General features: G+C 42.9%; 1 protein-coding gene across 18 annotated transcripts in view; it reads right to left on the minus strand.

Moving 5' to 3' along the window:
* Nucleotides 1-23,969, minus strand: part of SORBS2 (sorbin and SH3 domain containing 2) — a 207,745-nt gene that overhangs the window by 14,240 nt on the left and 169,536 nt on the right. For 8 of the 18 annotated variants that reach the window (XM_080661533.1, XM_080661549.1, XM_080661548.1 and 5 more), the window contains 6 exons: nt 20,712-22,289; nt 17,546-17,634; nt 15,418-15,464; nt 12,632-12,746; nt 12,421-12,549; nt 9,864-10,067 (listed from right to left, as the gene is read on the minus strand). In XM_080661533.1, the coding sequence (XP_080517659.1) occupies nt 9,864-10,067; nt 12,421-12,549; nt 12,632-12,746; nt 15,418-15,464; nt 17,546-17,634; nt 20,712-22,289 (2,162 nt within the window). The remainder of the gene's footprint in view (nt 1-9,863; nt 10,068-12,420; nt 12,550-12,631; nt 12,747-15,417; nt 15,465-17,545; nt 17,635-20,711; nt 22,290-23,969) is intronic. The other 10 variants (XM_080661539.1, XM_080661538.1, XM_080661537.1 and 7 more) reach the window with 2 other exon arrangements.

Here is a 23,969-nt window from a genome sequence, read left to right on the forward strand (position 1 = left end):
TTCTACCTGGTTTAAGCTATACTTATTTTGCGTCTTCTGGCACTGCAGCTACTCCAGTCTTGACTAATACAGGGAAGATTGTCTATAAGCATCAGGGCTCATGGAGAGAAATACCATTTAGCTGTTAGCTAGAATGACGTGGTTCAACAGCTGGTGAGATCATCGGAACATATTAGGGAGAATCAGGGTTTCATTTTATGTTGGAAACTGTGCTGGGGGGCGGGGGGCGGGAACCACCTTCTGACGGGATGGCCGGAGTGTGAGGAGACTTCCTTATGGGACCACAGTAAGGGAGTTTCTTAGAAGAAACCAAGAAAGAGCCATCTTAGTGCTTCAGAAAGAGCTTCTATCGCAATTGGAGCCCTCATGCTGTAAGTCTCCTTTACAAAATATTCTCTTAGGTGGAACAGGAAGTTCGGCTTGTGGAAAAGCTGAGGAGGATAATGACTTTTATTATGAAACACCATTATTTAAAGAAAAGATGCTAGCAAGACGAGAAAATATTGGATGCTGATTTATATATCAACCTCGTTCTATTTTTCAGTCTTCTGTCACTGACAAAGTAGTGGTAAATTTTTACTTTATGGAAAATTTTGGATTGCATGTGACAAACTTACACTGTCTGAGAAAAATTCTTAAAAGAATCAAATTGTATTAAATTAGGATGGGTTAAACCCTAGCCAGTTTGGCTCAGTGGATGGAGCATTGGCCTGTGGACTGAAGAGTTCTGGGTTCGATTCCAGTCAAGGGCACATGGCCGGGTTGCGGGCTCAATTCCCAGTAGGGGGCGTACAGGAGGCAGCCAATCAATTATTCTCTCTCATCGTTGATGTTTCTGTCTATCTCTCTCTCCTTTCCTCTTTGAGGTCAATAAAAATATATATTAAAAAAATTAAGATGGGTTAAGTTAAAAAGAACCAGTGGCTGATAGGGGCTGATAAAGTTGTATTGATCTCCTGCACACTATACTTTGCCCAGTAAAACATTATTAACATTTTACTTTCTCTCAGCTTTTAGTGCGAGGCTACTCTGCTTTGTAACTCTAACATCCTTGACATGGAAGGAACAGAAAGCCTTCTCACAGGACTCAGCTCAGCACAGTTCGTCACTGTCAGATGTGGGGTTAAACGACAGTAATGGTCTAAAACTCGTACTTGGTTCCATTTGTATTTAATTACTGTCTTACTTAGGACAATTTTCATAATAATTAGTGATGATTGACCTAAAATCTGCAGTCGCTGGAGAGGAAATGCGTAAGGCATTGTTCTTCAGGGTTCATGCCAGCAAGACGAGAAAACATTGGATGCTGATTTATTTATGAAACTCATTATCTTTACAGGCACAAATAACTTCAGGCAGTTTATAATCTCTCCGTGAATAGAAAAGTAATTTATAAGGTTTCAAAAAAAAAAAACACCTCAGTGGGGGATTAAAAATTAACATTTGCTCGCACATAGGGGATGAAATAGAGAAAAAACAAGGTCAGTTTTATGGAGGTAGTTATTTGATGTGGTTACTGAGGTGTTATTCTCAAACAGCTTTATTGAGAACACCTCCATTCTCTCCTCACATTCCGCCAGTGCCTGAGACCTAAAGCCCCGGTCTCTTAAACTACAGAACACCGATTCTAAGTTATGTTCGCCTTAATGGCTGGAGAACAAGGAGAAAGGCAAGAAATAAATACTTTGTCCTTAAAAAGAAAACCACAGAGAGAGAGCGGGGGTGGGGGCGGGGGGGGGGAGAAGGAGGGGGGAGGCAAATTCTTAGTCTTAGACATTATCCAAGTGTTATTATTATCTTAAAAATTTCCTAATTATTTCCTGCCAGCAAAGATGAAAACCTCAAAGGGCAAAGATCAATTAGTCTTCGAGTGTTCCACTTTTTCAGACATTTTTCCTTTCATGCGTAAGAGGAATTCACGGCCGGACGATTTTGGTGGGTGGGTCTGCTGGGTGGGCGTGGGAGAGTCCCAGATGGCCCTTCTCAGGTGCGGGCTCTTCCCAGAACAGCCTGGCGCGGCCCCCTCTCCGCAGAGGCTCTCGCGTCAAGTTCTAAAGGTTGAATGTGAAGGTGAGTTATTACTTGAAGTCTGTCGCCTAAAGGGGAAAACTTTGGCTCATTTCGATCATAAGTGCAAAACTTGTCCACGAGGGAGTGACTTCGTTCTGGGATTGCCATCCAGTCTCTTTCCAAGGCTAGTCACTCATTGTGGCAAAACCTTTTAAAACGCTCTCCTTAGGGTGTTTAAAATAGCAGTAGAGCTGCCAGCCTGCACATCTCAGAGGTAGAAGCTTTGTTCACGCCTTCAACAGAAGGGGCTGCGTTCCTGCATCCTTATCAATTTACTTCAGTTTTGTGGGAGAACAAGGCTCAACCAGGGGTCCTCAAACTATGGCCCGCGGGCCACATGCGGCCCGCTGAGGACATGGATCCGGCCCGCCGGGTGCCGCTGCCTGTCCTGCTTAGCAGCCGACGCGTCCCGGGCCCGCAGTGCGCATAGGAATTTGTGCATAGTTTTTTTTTAAAAACTATAGTCTGGCCCTTTAACCGTCTGAGGGACAGTGAACTGGCCCCTGTTTAAAAAGTTTGAGGACCCCTGCAAGACAGTCCAGGCCCGGGAGCATCGTGCCCTCAGGCTCTGCTGACCTGGCCGATGGGTGGGCAGCACTGGGGGTGATGAGCCCACTGAGACGTGACAGAGGACGATAGCTACAAAGCTGACGCCTTTGAGTGGGATGGCTCTCCTGCTGACCCTCCACTTAAAAAAAAAAAATCTTACGTACATTTTAGTTTGTTTTTCTCCTGCCTGTGGGTATCGCCGCTATGCAAATATAGATTTTAACTTTTTGGATAGAGGCCATGCTGCTGTTGTTAAAAGTTAGCAATCAGTCTTGACATGACTTTTTTTAGATCTTGTAAGATGGCACAAATCTACGTACATACATGTAATTGATTAAGTCCATATAAAGACATGCAAGAAACCACACACAAGATGCAGTTACCTTTAATTTTGGTGAACTTATTTCCTGTTGGTAAGAGTGTTTAGGGAGGAGAGGTGGTGAGTAGGACTGGGCAGGCTGAGAAAGCGTAGAGACCAGCTGTGAGGCCGAGGCCAAGGGAGGAGGAGAGGGAGGGGAGGGAGTCAGACAGCTGGGAAAAGGTGTAGACGGTCCATCTCTCTAGGAAAATGAAGGTAGCTTAAATATCGAGGAAAGACAAGATGAGATTACGCTTGTGTCCAGAATGAGGTCACATGGTCAGCCTTTAGCTAACATCCCCCATATTTGAACAAGTTTAAAGTGAACCAGTACTGGTGACATTTATGACAAATTCTTGCTTTAAAAGCATGAACTTTTTCCTTGGAATTTCATTCAAGATTTCCAGTGGGTGTGATCAGTTTCATTTTTCTGATGTGGGAGGTAAGAATCTCCATAGAAGTTCCTGGGACCCAAGCCCTATATCTAATCATGTCTTAAAATTAAACTGAAGAGAAAATGAGCCATTTAAGTGATCAGCTAGAATCATGCTTGACTAACTACAATGAATGATCTCTATTATGAAGCAGTGTGTTTAGTTGGTACAAATGCAGGTATGGCTGGGTTCTTTGTTCAGGTGAGGGTTTCTCTCCGGGTTGAGGGACAGCCAAGCCTCAGGGTCCACGGGCCTCATGGGCACTGACCATTATTTAAGCCCAACGAGACCCTGTGTTGGCCAAGTGCCTCTACATTTGTTATGGGTAAGATCTAAGTAGCAAATTATGGGGTTTAAACATGATTTTCATTTTCAGAAATCTTTCAATAGAAGATCCACGGGGGACTTGCATAGCGGCATAATATGAATCATTCATTCTTTTTGTCTCATAATTTTGATATTTTCCAGTAACCATATTTGCTACTTAATTCACAGATTACATACGTGAGATATTGAGTTTTCGTTTTCTTAAAAGAGAACTTGACAAGCTAAAGATTCAGGATGTTATCTCTCTTTACTGATTAAAATTATGGCCCAAGTCTCTTGGTTTTTAAAATGAAAATGGCAGGACCCAATTCTTTAGTAGTCACCGATTTGAAGAAAACTCTCTCTTCAGAAAGAGTAGAGAGGGAACCAGAACACTATCTTCCTCCCTCCCTCCCTCCCTTCCTTCCTTTCTTCTTTCCTTCCTTCCTTCCTTCCTTTCTTCTTTCTTTCCTTCCTTCCTTCCTTCCTTCCTTCCTTCCTTCCTTCCTTCCCTCCCTCCTTTCCTTCCTTCCTTCCTTCCTTCCTTCCTTCCTTCCTTCCTTCCTTCCTTCCTTTCTCCCTCCCTCCCTCCCTTCCTTTCCTTTCCTTTCCTTCCTTCCTTCCTTCCTTCCTTCCTTCCTTCCTTCCCTCCCTTCCTTCCTTCCCTCCCTCCCTTTTCTTCCTTCCTTCCTTCCTTCCTTCCTTCCTTCCTTCCTTCCTTCCCTCCCTCCCTCCCTCCCTCCCTTTCCTTCCTTCCTTCCTTCCTTTCCTTCCTTCCCCCCTTCCTTCCTTCCTTCCTTCCTTCCTTCCTTCCTTCCTTCCTTTCCTTCTTTCCCTCCTTCCTTCCCTTCCTTCCTTTCCTTCTTTCCTTCCTTCCTTCCTTCCTTCCTTCCTTCCTTCCTTCCTTCCTTCCTTCCTTCCTTTCCTTCCCTTCCCTCCTTCCTCCCTTCCTTCCTTCCTTCCTTCCTTCCTTCCTTCCTTCCTTCCTTCCTTCTTTCCCTCCCTCCCTCCCTCCCTCCCTCCCTCCCTCCCTCCCTCCCTCCCTCCTTCTCCCTTTCCTTTCCTTTCCTTTCCTTCCCTTTCCTTCCCTTCCCTTCCCTTCCCTTCCCTTCCCTTCCCTTCCCTTCCCTTCCCTTCCCTTCCCTTCCCTTCCCTTCCCTTCCCTTCCCTTCCCCCTTTTTTTTGGTATCAATTTCCTCATCTCTAAAGTGGAGATGATAGTATAACCCACCTTAAATATGAATGTATAGCTGTAAATAAATAATGGAACTATATTATACATTTCCATCATCTTATTAAAATTTGCTGGGTTGCCATACACTCCCCCCCCCCCCCCCCGACTTATATAGTGCTTGTTTCTCGTAAGGAAAACCTCTAAGGCAGTGTTTATTAATATGATTAGCTGTGCTATCTAATTGTCGTTGTAGGACAGGTTAGTTCTTCAGGGATTAGGCAATATTGAAATACCTCCTTATTGGTGTGAGCGGCACGGTTGTGTTCCTTGGGGGCTCTAGGGCCTGGGAAGGTGGCTACTGCACCTTGTGAGCAGCTGGGTTTCCTCTCCTCTTCCTCCTCTTCAATGTACAGGCTTGGTGTCACCTCGGGGCCATCATGGCCCCACCGCAAGGCGTCTGGGTCTTGAGATTCAAGCCCTCCTTGGATGCCTGACATCACCCCCTCACAGAGTTCCTCCTCTTCCTCTCCAATGACAGGGAGGGTTTGGGGCAAGGGACCCACATTAGTGTGTGCAGAGGCCACAAACTTATCCCCTAGGACTTCAGATACCTTTTCAGGGTTTGCAAAGCCTTTTCTCATTGTTGTCAAGTCTGCACACTTGTTCTGAGTTGTCTTTCTGGGATCCTGGACTGGCGTTTTCTCAGAGGGATGGACTGGAGTTGAGGTCGCACCTGCGCCACATAAGGGTGGCCGAGGGGAAGGTGATTTGGCAGGTACAGATTCTGGAGGCGATGGGAGGGGAACTGAGGGTTCCTCTTTAATTTCAAGGGTGATCTCCTCTGGGATATTTGGCTCGGCTTGGTCAGCTGGTAAGGTGAAAGTACCAAGCTTCTCTAATTCATCCAAGAAGTTGTCCAAGAAAGGAATCAAAGGGTTTGCCGGAGGACAGTGAGCTGTCAGGGACGGCCACCCCTGGGTGGGCCCCTGGTGAGCTCCGTTATCTGGGCCAGGAGAAGCTCTGTGCGTGAGAGGAGGGGCTGGTTCACCGGGAGCCAACTTAAAAATGAGCAGGGAATGTGAAGCAAAAGAAAGGAAGAAACCAAGAAAATAACAACAGTGTATCAAAACACAGAGACAGAAATGCAGGAAAGGTAGTGAATACAGAACAATATTTTATGCTGTGGTATAGATTTGAAGATATTTTGCTGAATTTTTCTTACATAAAACCACTAGCATGTTAATTAGAAATTTATTTGGGAAATGAAACTCTCCTAGTATTTGAAAGGGGTCTTCAGTGTCAAATGACAAAACAGAGCAGTCATAGCGATGATAAGGATAGACAGTGAAACCTTAAGAGATTTAATTTCATTTAACAGACTACCTCTTTTAAACTAGGTTCCGAGATAGTGACTTAGTAGTAGAAATGACTTTGAAATGACAAGCCAATAATTAAACCTTTCTCAGCTGCCGAATTTGTGACGTCTTCTTGCTTCCTGAAGCAGTGCCCAATCCTATGGACTTCCATAATTTTCTCACCTATGTTTGCCAGGCGATTATAACATATGGCATACAATATTTTTACATCTTTATACATGAACACATTTCTAAGTGCATAAGTTTGGAAAAATATGTTTTGAGAACAGAACCCATGATCAGAATGAAACTGAACTTACACTATTTCTTCAAAGTTTTTATTTTTATTTTGTTATTTTTTTTTTTGACTTAAAAGTTTTAAAAAAAATTCAAAGTAAGTGATTACATTGGAAGGGAGCATACGATGTTAGTGGGAAAAATCTTCTGCTAGGACTCCCATCTCTCTCAATAGCTCGACATTTTATGTAAACTTGGGGAGGTATAACTTAAGCTGAATCTTCTGAGTAAAAGTAGACTTCTGTGTAACTTAATATTATTGCTATATTTTGGATATATTGAACAAAACAGAATTTTTATGTAAATTCATTCAAAGGTCTGGAAGCGCTGCCTAGGAACATTCTAATACATGTATCTATTGCTCCTGGGCTGGGAAGGATGGTTCATGCCATGCATGTGAAGGCCTTGCGAGAGGCTGGTGGGTGACATGTTACTTTAGTTCTTCCCAGGGAATGATTTTGGTTTGGAAAGAAAAAGTGTTCAAGAAAGAGCATGGAGATGTGCTTTCTGGTTGGTTGTTCAGGGTGAGCTGGTTGTTCTGCACTCAGCACTTTGGGGGCCAGGGCCTTAGTACGTATCAGCGCACAATGGACCCCCACTTAAGCTTTGCCTTCTGTGTCCGATAATAGGAATGGGGCATTTATAGAATTTATTTAGCTGTGTGTGTGTGTGTTTTTTTAAAGCAAATATGCCATGTCACCATGTGGTGGGATAAATGAGACAAAGTGTCATAAAACTCGTGAGCATCTTAAAGAAGATTCGGGACTACGGCTTCTTAGCACCTGATACAAAGAAATACTCTACACTTGGTCTATTACTGGATAGACAGACATTCCTAGCAAGTCCTGTATATATTTAATATTTAATGAGATAGAAATGACCTAAGTCTTAATTGATGGTCTAGAGAAGTTCCCTTATTGGCCAGAGTCCTACTGTATGCTCTATGCTATGCAACACAAGAATCGATTTTGAAAGCCTGTGAAATAATAAATTCAAGATGATTACTTTTCACTTGCACTTCTTCTCATGGTCAGGAATATTATGTGGATGCGAAAGATCTTTAAATTCTACCCCGATCACCAATACTATTGCAGTGCCATTACCACCATAGTCACCAATCTATGTTTAACAGGTTCAAAGCGCTTAGCTTTATAATGGACATATTTCCACTGAAAGTCAAATTAAGTATCCTGGGATACCATATCACAAAAATATACCTATAATACAAAAATCATTAGAATTGGATTCTACTGTACAAAAGCAAGAATATCAGAAATATTATCAACTTATATTTGAGCCACCCCTGAAATACAGTACATCAAGAAATGTGATTGAGTGTGTCAAAGAGTGATTCATAAATCACTTAAATTCCTTCCTTTATTTGCAAATATCAGGATATGTAACATGCATTGGATATCGTCGTTTAGAAGTACATTATAGTTCTTTTTCTGAAAATGATGGCGTTCTACACCACGGAGAAGTTTCCTTATTGAGCCAATATCAGAGCACAGATTACCAGAGGGAATAAAACCATTAAGAATTTTTTCCAAATTATGGATGTAAGATTTTCAACACATTTTTTCCCCCAGCAGTGAGAATAAAACACTAATTAGTTATTAGTGAAATTTGTACAGTTCTCTATTTATAGGATTTAAAATTGGGTGGTCTAAGAAAAAACTTTGGAAACTGAAAATACATTTAATCATATTCACAACAAAGATTAAAACACTGTGCTCTAAAATATTACATTGCCAATTAATTAGGACATTATGGAAGAATTTCTTAAATGTTAAAATAAGCCTTTGTAGAGATACATGCTTATTCTTTCTTATATAATTTTATTTGAAGGTACAGTTACTTTGAAATTTATTTGGTAGTTCATTTAAGATGACTGAATAGTGGGTAAGCCAAATATGCAGATGAGGATTCTTATCTTTTCATTTATCAGTGGGAACTACTAAAGAAAGAATGTTGATCTCTAAGTGCTAAGCTCTGGTAGTGCAGTAAGTATACTGAAGAAGATTCTGGAAAACTTTATAACCAATCAACCAAAATTGGACGGTACCAAATGGTTCCATTACCCAATGATATTTGATTGAGAATAATTACCTCACAACTGAAACCCATTCTTCGAAGAGAAGTAGAATGAATATAATGCCAACCTTTGCCCTTTTAAAGAAAATGCTTCTCTTAAAACAGGAGATAGGAGATCTTAGATTATTTGCTTTTGTGAAATTCTCTTAAGACTCATTTTCAAGGAGAGGGTTAGGGCACTGGGGGTGCTACTTGAGGTGGTCTTGCATTGGAGCATGAAATGACTGTACAACATCCGATGTTGATGTTATGTTGCTGGCTCTAGATGGTTTATTTCCCATGTCCTAGCCTTGATCTTAATTATTTATTAAAATAATCAATAAATTATGCAACATCATATACTTTTTATATGTTCGAAAGTACTTACAATATTTTGGAACTAACTCCTTGGTAATTTAAAATTTTATACTTGGAGCTTAATGAAAAGGTGAAAGAAATCCCTAAATACTATCCATAAGAAGATCACACAATATTATAACTTCACAGAAAATTAAGAAAAAAATTCACATTATGAGTAAAGAAAGTAGAATAGCCTTTTCTAGTTAACCAGTTCAGGGAGCAAAGTTCCTTTTAGACCAGATATTGAGAAAGATAATTTTCTTCAGCCACTAGCTCAAGTGAGATAGTAGAACTGGTACATAATTATCCTAAAACTGAAATACACACGAGGGCACCTGATGACCAATGACATTTTCATTCAGTCTAATAAACAACCTGACTTAGAGATCTTAATTTAAAAATTTTACTCTATTTCTCTTTCTATATTAAAAAAATCTCAAGACGTCTACAGAATTTTTCAACCTAATTACCATGTACTTTGAAATAAACTATTTTGGGATCTATTGATTTATCTATAGATGCATACATACATATGTATATAATCCATTTAATATATACATATATAAAATTAAGCTTTAGAAAAAAATCACTTTTCAAAAAACCCGAGTTTCAGAAAGCAGGTATATTTATCCACAATATAGGCTCTTATGATACTAATTTTTCTCTTTCGGTATTTTAACTCGAAAATAAAATTTTCAAAATCAAGCATTAAACCCTAATGCCAGCACCCATAAGAAAAATTATATTGACCTGTCACTCAAACTTGGAAGCATAACATGTAAATCCCTTGCTTTGCAATAAAAATGATGTTCTTAATGACCTAATATCACCTATTATCTTACTCCAAGCTCCCAAGTGTTCTCCTAATATGCTAAGTGTCTTCTTACCTTGTTGGAACTTAAGCTGTGGATTCTATCACTCGAGTAGCTGTGGGGTATTGGAGGGTCGGGGTAATCCTCGGCGCCCTTGGCTGGGTTCCTCTTTACGACTTCTACATAGGAAACAGGGAAGATGCCTTGTCTGTTGGTTCCTGGAATTTTCCCTTCGTACCAGTTCTGATCAACTCTTTTGAGAAGAATAACTCTATCTCCCTGCAATGAACATGAGGAAAATGCATTATAAGCAGGGAGGTGACAACATAAGAAATATAATTGCCAGCATTTCTAACAAACAATAGTTTTTCATTTGGGAGAGTGTTACACCTCCAGTTTCATTTAGTCAGGAGAAGGCAACGGAAGTCTCAGTTCATTCCCAAATAACAGCTGATCAACATATATGCCATTTAGTCACCCACGCACGACATCTTTCCCTAAGGGTGCTTGGTTAATGTGAATGGGCTCATACATGTTCACACTGGTTCTGTGTGAAATGACTTGTGTAATGTCAAAAAGCAGAACGGTTTAATAGGCAATGTCTCCTAGACAGCAGCGTCCTGTCGCTGACAGAGTCCACGGAATGAGCTTCCGCAGGAAGGATGAGCTTCTGAAAGTGTCACTCAGCTCTCTGTGACGGCGGGCCTGCGGTGGGTTGCAGGAACCAGCCCCAGAAGGGATGAAGTTGGATGGCACACCATTTTTCTTTTTACCCTGCACATGCTAACTAGTAACAAAGAGTGAAGCGAATGGGGTGGGCCAGTGGGTGGCAAACTCATTAGTCAACAGAGCCAAATATCAACAGTACAACGATGGAAATTTCTTTTGAGAGCCAAATTTTTTAAGCTTAAACTTCTTCTAACGCCACTTCTTCAAAATAGACTTGCCCAGGCTGTGGTATTTTGTGGAAGAGCCACACTCAAGGGGCCAATGAGCCGCAGTTTGACGACCACTGGAGCGGGCAAAGACAAGCCCTTGTGATAATCCATGTCTGTGGCCAGGGCCTACATCCACCAGGTCTGCATCCAGATGGCCGCACACCAGCATCCATTCTGAATGACGGGTCGCCATGCCACAGTGGCCATTAAGTCTTTTTATAGAACCCCTGGCTTTTGGAATAATAGAACTTTCTACCATCACTAATCCTGCCACCTGCAGGGATCAAGCCAATGCCACAAAACAGTTTAAATTTTAACTCAAAACCACATGCGGCCCAGAAATAAATGGGCAAGATGTGGTTAGACAGTCAAACGCGGCGCAGCTGCATCCAGTAGATCATGTGGACGTTTGGGCAGCTGCACCTGCTGGGACGACAGAGGCGACAGACACAGGGTCAGAGCTTGGGCACCGCGGGGAGGCCTTTTGTCAGGGGTACTCAAAGGGAAAGTCTGCTTTTCGCCAGATGCTGTGGTTTATCCAGCCTGACCCACTGCCATGGAACAGAACATACCGAAGCTAAGTGGGGCTCCCTGCATCTTAAACTTGCACTGCTTTTCTCCGTAACACACCGACAAGAGGCTGACGCTAGGCTACTGCTTGAGCTATAATTGCACTGGCGGAAGCTTCCACGGAAAGAATGAAACAAGCCGATAAAGATGCCGTGTGGCAGCTTGGAGGGTAGGAGAGAATCGGTTGATGATGCAGACCCAGGTCTCACAGGGGAGGAGGAGGTGAGGCTCTGGAGCCAGGAGGAGAACAGGGGTCCTTTCCTGCATTCACCGCAGGCAGGAGGCGCTGGTGGCCCGCCCCCCATGTGACCACGGTCTAGTCTGCGTGGTGCGCAGACATGCAGGCACCTCAAGCAAACGGACATGACTGCTTAGCAAACACCGAACGCAGTTGATGGGACCATTCCCAGGTGTGTAAAGTAGCAAGTTAGCGTGCTTTCCATCCTGCTAGGAAGAGGCACTAGGATCGGCTAGACTTCCAGTGAAACGGGGGCCAGTCACGAGGCCTCGAGGAGGAAAAATGCTCCCCAGGAAGAAAGAGCGTCATGACTGCAGGACCTTTCCTTGATTCCAAGGTAAACATATTGTTAATTAAAATTAAAAAAGATCACTCATTTGGGGATAATAAAAAACAGTATAAACTGATGAACGAAAAGATAGATACAGAGGCAGTAAAGCATCAAACAGACTGTCAAATTACAGCGGGAAGGTTAGGGAGAGGTGGGGGAGATAAGAAATCAACCGAAGGATTTATATGCATGCATATAAGAATAACCAACGGATGCAAAACATTGGGGGGTGAGGGCATGAATGGGAGTGGGGTGGGGGGGGGCAATGGTAAGATATGTACACATATAATACCTTAATAAAAAAATTAAAAAAAAAAAATGAAAAAAAAAAAAGAAACGGAATGATAAGGCAAAGTGCTTTTCCTGCTGATGCCTTTCCACAAGTTCAACTCCATGGTGCTCAGGCCGAGGCACCCCTGGGAGGGGCAGGGGCCAGGAAACAGGGCCCAGGGCAGCCCTGGGGAGTCCGCTGGCCTTTCTTTATGGGAAAACGCAGAGGCGCCTAAGGAAGAAGACAGCCTGGGAAAGGCACCAGCACAGAAGGCAGCCCAGTACCTTTCTCAGCGACAGCTCCACGTTCGTGTCCGCATTGAAATTGTATTTGGCGATCGCCTCTCCGATCTCTCCAGGCTGGGCCGGGGGCGGCGGCCTTGCGGGCTGTGCTTTCTCAGGAGGTGAGAGCTTCTAGGAGGAAAACAGTGGTTTATTCCTGACCGGCCAGGACCTTGGAGGAACCCCCGTGTGAGCAGGCGGGGCGAGGACTTACCTCCACGTAGGAGATGGGGAAAATGCCCACTCGCCCGTGGTGCTCTCCCTCGTACCAGTTCTGGTCGATTTTCCTGAGGATGTAGACGGTGTCTCCTTTCTTAAAGGACAGCTCCCTGGGAGAGACATGCTCAAATGGGCTTTTTCTCGATGAAGAGCAATTATTCTTAAGATCACTAGACCCGCATTCGGCTGGGAAATACACTTCCGACACTTGACCCATTGTGCGCCATAAGCATCTATAGACCAATTTTAAGATCGTGGTTTTGTGTGTGTATGTGTGTGTGTGTGAGACTTTTCAGCTGAAAATATTCCAGAACACCCGAGTTGTGAGTCATATATCTATTTTTAGAATATTCATTGCAAATTGATTTTTTAAAAAATTAAATTCAAAATATCATGGTGTGTGGGGATGGCTTCCATTTTGGACACATGGCAGTTATAAAAAAAAATCTGTTCAGCCCAGTTGGATAAAGATTTTCCTTACAAATTCTTAGGATTTGCTTACAACATTATACCTTTGGAAACGTGATTTTACCTCATTTTCCTGTTTAGCAATTGAGACATTACATTGGATGGGTTCCATAGCTGTATTTTTTAAAATTAAATACATTTCATGTATTCGGCAAACAAAAATAGCTTTTAAAATAGATATTTATTTAAAACAGGTACCCATCTCTCGCCTGTTAGATGTCAGGCACACAGAAGCTCTCCCGTCTAGGCATTAATGGAAATAACTTAAAAGTGAGGCTGGCCCTTCGCTAACGTGCAGGGCTGGCTGGGCCTGGGAGCCTTTGAAAGTTGCCCGAGTCGGCCAGAACCTTGACTTTTGTTGCAAATAGGTCATTGCACAGGGATGATGAGCAGCTCCATGTGTACGAGAACAGAGCAAGAGGAATGTGACGAAGCTGCAATAAGATATGTTTGTTTATGGTGGAAGGGGAACACTTTTCCTAAAAGGAAGGGGTGGCTTCCACGGTGACTATTTAACCTGCTTCTCTGAGGTGTACACCGTTAGGGTTAGTTGGTTTAGGAAGGGCTTTATGGGAGGGGGGTGCGGGCAACCCTCAGGTCTGTTGTTGATGCTCCTGCGGGCGGCCGGTGGAAGAGCAGGCTTCCCCGAGCCCTTGCTAACCTTGGACTGTCACAAAGAGGAAACGAAATTCACGTGTTCTGTATAGTTATTTTATAAAACCGACATGCATCCTCCAATTGTCACAGTACATTCAAAGAACAGTAGTAGTGAGGACCAGAGTATAGTAGACACAAAGCAGAAGTTACTTCTCTAATAATAATTTTAAAAATGTGATCTTTTCTTTTAGGAATATATATATATATATATATATATATATATATATATATATATATAACCACCAGATTTAAACCATGTTCAACATCTTAATTTCTAAATAGCATTTTTCTTATTTGGTTCATTCCCTTTCTCAGCAACCTCAGCCAACTCTGAATGATTTTATTTTCTCTCTGTCTTCTCCTAGAGACAGACTCTGGAACAATGAATTTATATAATATGCATTTTGATGAATAAGTATTTGGATTATTGTATATATTCAGTCTAAACTACACCGTGTAATTTTATGCCAATTTACAGTGAATTTAATAACTTGAATTCTAAGAGAGACTAAAGTTTCTTAAGTAAGGTCTGGGCACATGGGCCACTGCAAGGTGGCAAACTCCCTCCCATTTGAGCCAACTCATGTATCTAGTTCCTATACTGATTTTCCTCAACCACATGCCCATCTGATGAACAAGAGTCTAAAGAAAAAAGGGAAAGGAAATATTGCAACACAGGAGTATGAAAACACCAACATCAAAGGCCACAGGAGAGAATGTTGCTCAGACTCACTGAGCTTTTTTTTCTTCTTCTTTTTTAAAATATATTTTTATTGATTTCAGAGAGGAAGGGAGAGGGAGAGAAATAGAAACAAACATCAATGATGAGAGAGAACCATTGACTGGCTGCCTCCTGCATGCCCCCTACTGGGGATTGGTCCTGAAATCTGGGCATGTGCCCTTGACTGGAATTGAACCCAGGACCCTTCAGTCTGCAGGCCAATGCTCTATCGGATATCCACTAAGCCCATGGTCGGCAAACTGCGGCTCGCAAGCCACATGCGGCTCTTTGGCCCCTTGAGTGTGGCTCTTCCACAAAATACCACGGCCTGGGCAAGTCTATTTTGAAGAAGTGGCGTTAGAAGAAGTTTAAGTTTAAAAAATTTGGCTCTCCAAAGAAATTTCAATCGTTGTACTGTTGATATTTGGCTCTGTTGATGAATGAGTTTGCCGACCACTGCACTAAGCCTAACTGAAATCGCTAAGCTTTGAGTGTTGAGACATGGAGATTTTATGGTGAGAATCTGTGCACAGTTCTAGTCTTCAACCCCCCAAACTTCCTTGATTTAGATGGATAAATGAATGTTATCAAATTCTCCCAGGAAGTGTTAATTATTCCCCAACTCTTTACTTTTACTTCATCTTGACACAAAAATTCGAGAAACAAAGATGCTTAATTTCTTTTTTTGTTTTACCTACCCATTTGAATTCGTTGTGATGTAATATGTTTAGTGTAGTTTAAAACTCAATGATTCTCAACTAAACTCAAAGTGAAAATAAAATTACCTACATCCCAATTAATTCGGAAGGAACCACTTAATTAGAGTGGATTGCTGAATTATTTGAACATGTCCCATTGCAATATTTATCTCTTAAAGTATTATTAAAGTGTATAAAGCCAACTTAAATCATATGATGAATACTTATCTTACTTACTTAGATGTCTGAGCCTTAAAATCATAAACAGCTTTTGCAGGCAATTTCTGGAAAGGAAGGAAAACGATTAGCACTAACTTAAAATGTTGGGTTTCCTACAAGAAAGCAGTTTCACAGGAATTAAAGAGAAGTGAAACCTCAAGGAATGATTAAAAATATATAATGTAAATTCTATATGCAATTTATGAATAAATCAATCAGTTCTTCATTTAGACACTTAAGCTATAGCAGGAATACAATAGATGGCTTATTCACCATAACTATTGAATGTCATATTTCATCTTAGCAACTAAGGTAGATGAATGTCATAATTCTATATAATAAAAGCCTAATATGCTAAGTGTCTGGTTGTACAGTCATCCGTTTAACCAATCAAAATGTAATATGCTAATGGTATGCTAAGGCCGCTCAACTGCTCACTATGATATGTACTGACCACCAGGGAGTAGACACTCTGACTGGTAAGTTAGCTTGCTGCTGGGGTCTGGCTGATCGGGACTGAGCAAGACAGGTGGAACACGCCCTGGAGCCCTCCCATAGCCCCTTCCCCCAGCCGGCCTCACCCCCGATGGGTCCCCATTGGGGTGCACCAGCCAGACCTCAACCATGCACGAATTTGTGCACTGGGCCTCTAGTAGGGGAATAAAATACCTGCAGAGGATTCTGTCCCAGGTATAATTTTGGCTGTAACCAAGGCATTTTCTGGGATAATTGTGGAGTCAGTTATCTATGCCTTATGTATTGGAACAGCTCTGTCTGAATCATAATAAAAGGACTGATGAAAGTTGGGAAGGATATCATCATCCTTTTTTCTAAACACTTATGAATATAGTAGCAGAGAAACATTAGCCCAGTTATCACTGGGAGGCTACTTCAGTGGTCGGCAAACTACGGCTCACGAGCCACATGCCGCTTGCGAGCTGTGGTTTGCTGCTCTGTTGACTAATGAGTTTACCAACCACTGGGATAGGGGCTTAATCACAAGGAACAACAACAGCCTGTAATTATTGGAATCGAGAGTCTAGGTCAGTGGTCAGCAAACTCATTAGTCAACAGAGCGGCAAACCACAGCTCGCGAGCCGCAGTTTGCCGACCACTGGGCTAGTTAGTGGCCAACAGTGTAGACTGGATGATCTTGCATTCCCCGGAGGGTTCAGGAATTCTTCAGCACATGGTAAACGTGTGCTCCCCATCAAACCTTGGGGCCCACAGATCTGACTGGGGCACCGGTGAGCTAGCAACTCCAGCTCTTCCTTCCCTACTTCCCAATGAGTCCCTCACCCCACTCTTTCCCCCTGTGATTCTGGTGAGCTTTAGGCAGCCTGGACCATTCTTGACTTCTTTTGGTGGGGAGTCCCACGGGCACAGGACTCTATCAGACACCTACAGAGATACTCCTGGAGGGGCTGCCAGTCCAAGACCCACCTTCAGATCCCACCAGATCCTCATGGCTCCAAGGTAGTGTGAGCCAGCGCTCTAGGCCTGGCTCAGGGCACTGGCCAAGAGCTAGTAAGTAGGTGGTTCCCAGGGACAGTGGTTTTTTAAAAATTCTTTATTGTTTAAAGTATTACATATGTCTCCCTTTTCTCCCATTGACCTCTCCCAGCCTGCACCTGCTCCTACAGAGGCCCACATCCCCCCTCCCCCCCCCCCTATTGTCTGTGTCCATTGGTTATGCTTATATGCATGCATATAAGTCCTTTGGTTGATCTCTTACAGGGCAGTGGTTTTTGAGGGACCCTCACCAACAAAAGCAGGCCAGGAACAGATATCTATATAGCCTTTGTATTGATTTGCAACATGGTTGACCTAGGGCTCTCCCTATATCACTGGACCAGGAGTTTGCAGATGCTTTTAGACCACGACTGTTCATTCATGGGTGTGAGGTCCAGATGCACAAGAACAGAGGTCTCACTGCCCCAGCTGGACCGCAGCTGGGGCTGATCTGCAGCTGGGGTCAGAACACAAACTCTCCAGTCCTTTGCTTGGGCTCCAGGGAAAATGTTCTAAGTTTCTCCACTGTCATTTTTATGTTTTTAGTCCGTGTTCTTTACTGGTTTTGGATGTAACTTTGACTGGTTTTCAGGTATCTTATTGACAAAAACTTAAATGCAGTTGAACGAACTACCTCTTTTTCTGGAGTTCCTCTTCTTTCCCTCGGTGCACTCCTCCCCAAGTCCGTCACAGTGGATGCGTAACTTCTAGGGGACTCGCGGTCTATTGGAAAGGACAGGGCCAGAGTGAGTACCCACCTATTCAAAGCAGACGTGGTTAGCCATTTTCCCTGGTGACAACTATTTCCCCCCTTACATATGGAGAGACACCACGATGGAGAACATGGGTACGAAACTCATAGGTAATCATACAGTTGTGACATTAGACATAAAAACAGAGCATTTCAAAAGGAAAGCTACCTGAGGTTGCAGAAGTATTACAGTCATACCTATAAATAAAATTGTTGCATTGCTGATATAATTATACAGCACCCTCCAGGCCAGAAAGTTCATAGTTGGCAGGAATTTGTCATCTCAAAGACTTTTTAATATTTTCTATTTCTATTCTTTTTGCCTCCAATTTATAATGACTATTTTAAGGCCTAGAGAAGGTGGAGAGTAACACTAATGTACAGAAATGGAGACATTTTGTGGAACAACAGTTTAAGAATGTAGTAAAGAAAAAGAAACTATGATGATGACATAACTATGGTCATGTCCATTCTCTCCCTCTCTCTGTTTTTAAATATTTATTGAGACTTGAGATGTCATCTTGAGGCTTAATGCTAAAAGGGCCTTATTTCTGTTCTTTCCTTGTGCTCAGCTTAGCTTATCAGAAAGTAAATATTTATTCCAAGAAACAAAGGGGTAAACATTCTCTAAACAGAAAGTATCACATCCGTTGCCAAATTGCTTATGAAATAGTGAATTGTTTTTGTTCCCCTTAAAGCAAAGTATAAATGATTAGTTACTTTACAGAATTATGGTTGTAAGGATCTCTTAAGGTTATCTTATACCTTACACATTTATATGTGGAAATGTTACTAAAAGTATTCCAGTGGCCTATGTGATAAAATTTTACCAGTATGCCCAGATCAAAATTTGTAAATTCTTTCTCTTATGCCTTTAATAAATGTAGTTATACTGAATAAGAAGATGCAGTAAATATGAAATAAATCCATCTGTAAAGGGATGAGAAATACTGATTTATAGAAAGGAAACATGGTCTAAAGGTTTTGACTGCTTTGATGACAAGGAAGAATTGTCCACTGATAACAGGTGGGATGTCAGTTACATGACAGATACAGATAAATGCCTAACTCTCCGTGAGGTGTGCATTCTCTAGGCTTAGCAAGGTAACCTGGCAATAATATTTCAGGTAAACTGAACCAGTTATTTTCGTGAATGCTAAAGGTTTATGTGCAGTATTTTTTCATTGTAAATTAATATATTTTTATGATCACAGGGCTCTCATAGTGATCATAAATTTTAAATTACTTTTGCTAAACACAATTGGAATAGTAAATATTTTAATAAAATACAAAATACCCTTTAAATGCATTGCAAAGCCCTCTGAACTCATGCCTTACTGATAGTACATACTCTATCTTCATATAATGCTGAGTGGTGATTAAACTAGGATTTTGAATAACTGGAAAAGGTAGCTAATTTATTAAAAAAATTAGATTCTGACATGGCTCAGTCAGTGAAAATTTCAAATTGCAGACATTGATTTTGAAAATGCTAATTTATTGTTTTTGAATCATGTTGCATAGTACAAGTAGAGCAAAAATAAATACTAATAATATAGTAAAGTTGTGCAATGAGAATAAGTGAGCCATATATTACATTAATATGAAGCTTGAATTATGTCTTTTTTTTTTTTTGCCTATAGAGATATAGTCTATATTACAAATTCTAAGTGTTAGGAGTTTAAATCTGTTAGCGCTACCTTCTCTCTACATGACCTGGGTCAAATTTATTGTCCTCTGTGGGTCTCCGTTTCCTTCATGGTAAAACAGGGCTTATAATAATCCCTACCACTTAGGTGTAGGCCACTGTTAACTGGGTAATGTATGTGAAACATTTTGCAATGTCTGGCGATCCAACTTCTTAAAATCTACATAGAAAACAGTTGCACCTTAAGGATTCATGAAAACAACGGTATAAAGATATCAAAACACTTCGTGCTTTTCAGTTACATAAACCTCAAAAAAACCCCAAACATTTTCTGCATCCGAATTGCTATCTGTCCTTGCGTTGCCACTGCAAGGTGATAATCCAGCTATGAAAACAGAGTTGAGAGTCACTTTTAGCCTAAATGGTCTAATTCTAATGTCAATATAGGATTATTGTAGCAGAAATAGAAAATAGATAAATTAAGCAATGGAATGGAAGAGAAAATGAATACACTGAGTGATGGAAAGGAGACTGTTATATATATACAGCTTAAAGATACATTCACAAAAATTTTACCCTAATCGTGTCCTTTAAGTGGAGAAAGTTATTAAACAAATCCTAATCTCTTGTAATCATCCATCAATTACTTTGCTACATATTTCAGTTTTGCTTCCTGAGTATTTTGCTGTAGTACCTTCTATATAATTACTTCAATAATTACTTATTGAGTGAATGGCTACAAAGTTAAAAAAAAATCCAGGAAAAAACTAGTTACTAATTAAGAGGTAGTGCAAAGGTGTTAATCTCTTAAGGAGACTGCTAGTCAATTATGGGTTGTCTTGACATCTTTTAAAATTGGTAACATGTTGCCCTAACTGGTTTGGCTCAGTGGATAGAGTGTCGGCCTGTGGACTGAAAGGTCCCAGGTTCGATTCCGGTCAAGGGCATGTTCCTTGGTTGCGGGCACATCCCCAGTGGGAGGTGTGCAGGAGGCAGCTGATCGATGTTTCTCTCTCATCGATCTTTCTAACTTTCTATTCCTCTCCCTTCCTCTCTGTAAAAAAAAATCAATAAAAAATATATTTAAAAAAAATTGGTAACGTGTTTAGTTTCTTGTGTTGTAACTAACAGTCGTCTCAACCCTAACATGAAGCTACAAAATCATTTTCCCTTTCAATTTCGAATGAGTAAATTTTTGTGAACGGGTGATCACGTCAAGCCACACACACCACATCCAACCATCACATGGAAAAACGAGAACTGCGCGGTGAGGCGCATGTGCACAGCCGTGGTGCCCGGTGGGCTCACAGCTCAGGAATGATGAGATGTGGGAATGGACAAGGACAGAGCTGGAGGGTGGGTGTCTGAACCACAAGGAGAAACAAAGAAAGGGTCGTCCACCTTGCAGACCCAGGGCACTGTCGAGGTCTGGGTGGTAGTTGTTATTGGTGTCCATGTCTTGGAGAGAGGCACTGTGAGGCACCCTCCCGCAGTCGTTCTGGTACCATGGACAGTGGGTAGCACCATCTTGGGGCAGCGGGTGGCAAGGCTGGGGCCTGGGGCTCCTCCTGAGAGCTCTCAGCGATGAGTTCCTTTCGGGGACATCCGGCAGCAGTTCACTGATCAGACGGTGCAGTATACTGTTGTCTGGCAAACTCCCCCTCCTCTTTTCAGCCTTAATTTGGTCACAGATGTCTTTCAGGGCGGAGTCCAGCGCCTCGAATACGGCCGTTTTGCATTTCGCTTTTTCTGTCTGTTTTTTGGGCGTCGAATGCTTTTTCCTCCGGAAAGGCACGGGGCTGACGAGAAAGGCAAGTTTCGAAAGGCCGGGGTCCGGGTCCTGTCTTCTGGGCTCCTCAGCATTGTCATGCTTCGCTCGTTCGTGTTTTCGCATCGTGGTAAAGCGCGTGTAGGAGGCCGGGCACCTGCCTTTGCAGGAGCTGACCAGGTGCCGGTGATGGTGATGGTGGTGATGGTGATGGTGGCTGGACCCATAGACACTTTCCGAGGACGTGAACGAAAAGTGGTCGAAATCGCTCTCGCTGCAGAAGGACGAGCCCTCGACGTGGATGTAGTCGCTGTGTTCGGACACCACCCCGTCCTGGTCGCTGTCGGAAAGCTCCAGCTGGGGCCTGGGTGGCTCGTGGCTGGTGACTTCGATGTGGATGGGCACCAGGGTTTTAGACGGGTAGCTCCGCGGTCCCGGACGAGGGTGCCTGCTCGGATTGTCTTCCTCCAGCAAAGACTCGATGGAGAACCGCCTCGTGGGGCACAGCCCCCGGTGCTGCGGCTCGAGGACCGCAGGGGAGAGCATCTCGTCCCCTAGGTTGGGCATGGACTTGGACTTCTGAATCAACTTCTCAAACTCCGAGATGCGGGTGGGGACCATGTCCCTGGGCACCTCGTCGGCGGAGGACTGGCTCCACCCGTGGAGCAGGCCCTTGGCGGGCGGCTCGTTTTCGTACTGCAGGACCCTCGACTTCACGGAGCACATCACCTCGGAGTTCAGCAGGTCCTGGCGGTTAATGCGGTGCATCTTCTTGTACATTTTCAGGAACCCCGGGGCGTTGTGGGCTGACCTGTGGCGGAGCCGCGACCTGCCGCCGGCCCTGGGCTCCTGGAGGCAGGAGGATGGCCACGGCCCCGGGCAGCCCTCCTTGGGGTCCTCTTCGCAGAGCAGGGAGCCCATGCTCTCCGACTTGGTTTTGGGGTCGGGGAAGCCACTGCAGTCGTCGTTCAGGAGGTCGTCGCAGCTGCGGGACTTGATTTTGGGGGACACCGCCTCTTCGGTGCTGCTCCAGACCTCCGCGTTCTGCCGGGCCATCTGCCAGCCGTTTTTGAAGGCGATGGCCCGCTGCGAGTCGCGCGGGACGTCCAGGTGCTGTCTGTAAGTGGGACAGTCATCTACCTCCTGGCAGGGGCTGCCGCGGGGCCCTGGGCAGCTGCAAAGGGGTGCACACATTTTGCTATCATCCCCACCTTTTAATCCAGAGCAGCGTGGCGGGAGAGAGACGTGTGAAGAGGTTAAAAGTTTCACAAAGAGGAGAGCATGTCAGTTAGCATCAGACAGACAGGCAGCAAGAGAAGGCAGCGGGTTTGATACAGACACATTGTTACCCTCGAAGCTTCCCCTACAGAGAAAACAGTCTAATTCTAAGGCATGACACTGCTTTTGCAGTGAAGGTAGCTTTAAAGATATTGGAGTTGACAAGACCATGCATAAAACGTCATTGGTGTAGCTGAAACCGGTTTGGCTCAGTGGATAGAGCGTTGGCCTGCGGACTGAAAGGTCCCAGGTTCGATTCCGGTCAAGGGCATGTACCTTGGTTGCGGGCACATCCCCAGTAGGAGGTGTGCAGGAGGCAGCTGATCGATGTTTCTCTCTCATCGATGTTTTGAACTCTCTATCTCTCTCCCTTCCTCTCTGTAAAAAATCAATAAAATATATTTAAAAAAAAAAGTCATTGGTGTAGCTAATACCACCAAGAGCTACTAAGACCTATTTCTTCTACTGAATACTTCATACATCTTTCTGCAAATACTATTTGCCTCAAATATGATATAGTATCTTATATGCTAACAGCATGACCTGGTAGCAATTTAAGGGTTTAATAATTAATGCCCCAAATGATATAGATAATCAAGTTAATAGGGTCAGGATTTGAATCTCATTTGATATATAATAATAGAAAGGTAAAGCACAATTTATAAATTTACATCTAATTAAAACTCCCACAACTGTCTTGGTTAATTTTTCATGGGCACTAGATGGGAAAAGCTATAAGACGAAGTATTTTCCAAAATGGCAAAATGAAGATGCTGTGAACTATGGCTGCTAACATTTTCCCGAGGGAAAAAAAACCCACAACTTGCGTGTCTTTAAACAAAACTAACTTACCTCTTTACTCACTCTGCCTAGAACCTTTTGGTAGGCAGGCTGTCATGAGCATGGCTGGGTACATATAATGTAAATCTTTCCCCAGAGGTGCAAGGCGTCCTGCTTTTCCCCAGGGAGGGTCTTTTTAAAACCTCACTTACAATTTGATAATAGAGAGCTCAGCATGGCCTCAATTTGGAACACGTATGGAAAAACTCTTTTCTTTTGCTTGGCTGAATTAACTAATAGGTAAGAGGCCAAGTCCATCTGAGGAGACATTTTCTTCTTAGAAATAAACCTAGTGGAAGAAAATAACTCTGTTGAGCTCCTGCCTTGCAATCTTTCCAAATTCTTGGAAAGTAAACAAGCACATAAAAAGCAGATAGGTAGTGCCCTGGCCGGTTTGGCTCAGTGGCTAGAGCGTCGGCCTGGGGACTGAGGGGTCCCGGGTTCGATTCCGGTCAAGGGCATGTACTTTGGTTGCGGGCGCATCCCCAGTGGGGGGTGTGCAGGAGGCAGCTGATCGATGTCTCTCTCTCATCGATGTTTCTGACTCTCTATCCCTCTCCCTTCCTCTCTGCGAAAAATCAATAAAATATATTTTTAAAAAATTAAAAAAAAAAAAAGCAGATAGGTAGTATTTGGGAAAGGGAGTTGGCTTAACACTCCCTAGGAGGAAAACACATAGCTAAATCAATCAGTTCATTTAGCTTTTGGGTGGTATCCAAGCATAAAGACTCAATGGCATTTTGTGACCTATGTGTTACCTTAAGATAGTCATT

Source organism: Plecotus auritus (assembly GCF_963455305.1).
Source record: "Plecotus auritus genome assembly, chromosome: 3".
NCBI lineage: Eukaryota > Metazoa > Chordata > Mammalia > Chiroptera > Vespertilionidae > Plecotus > Plecotus auritus.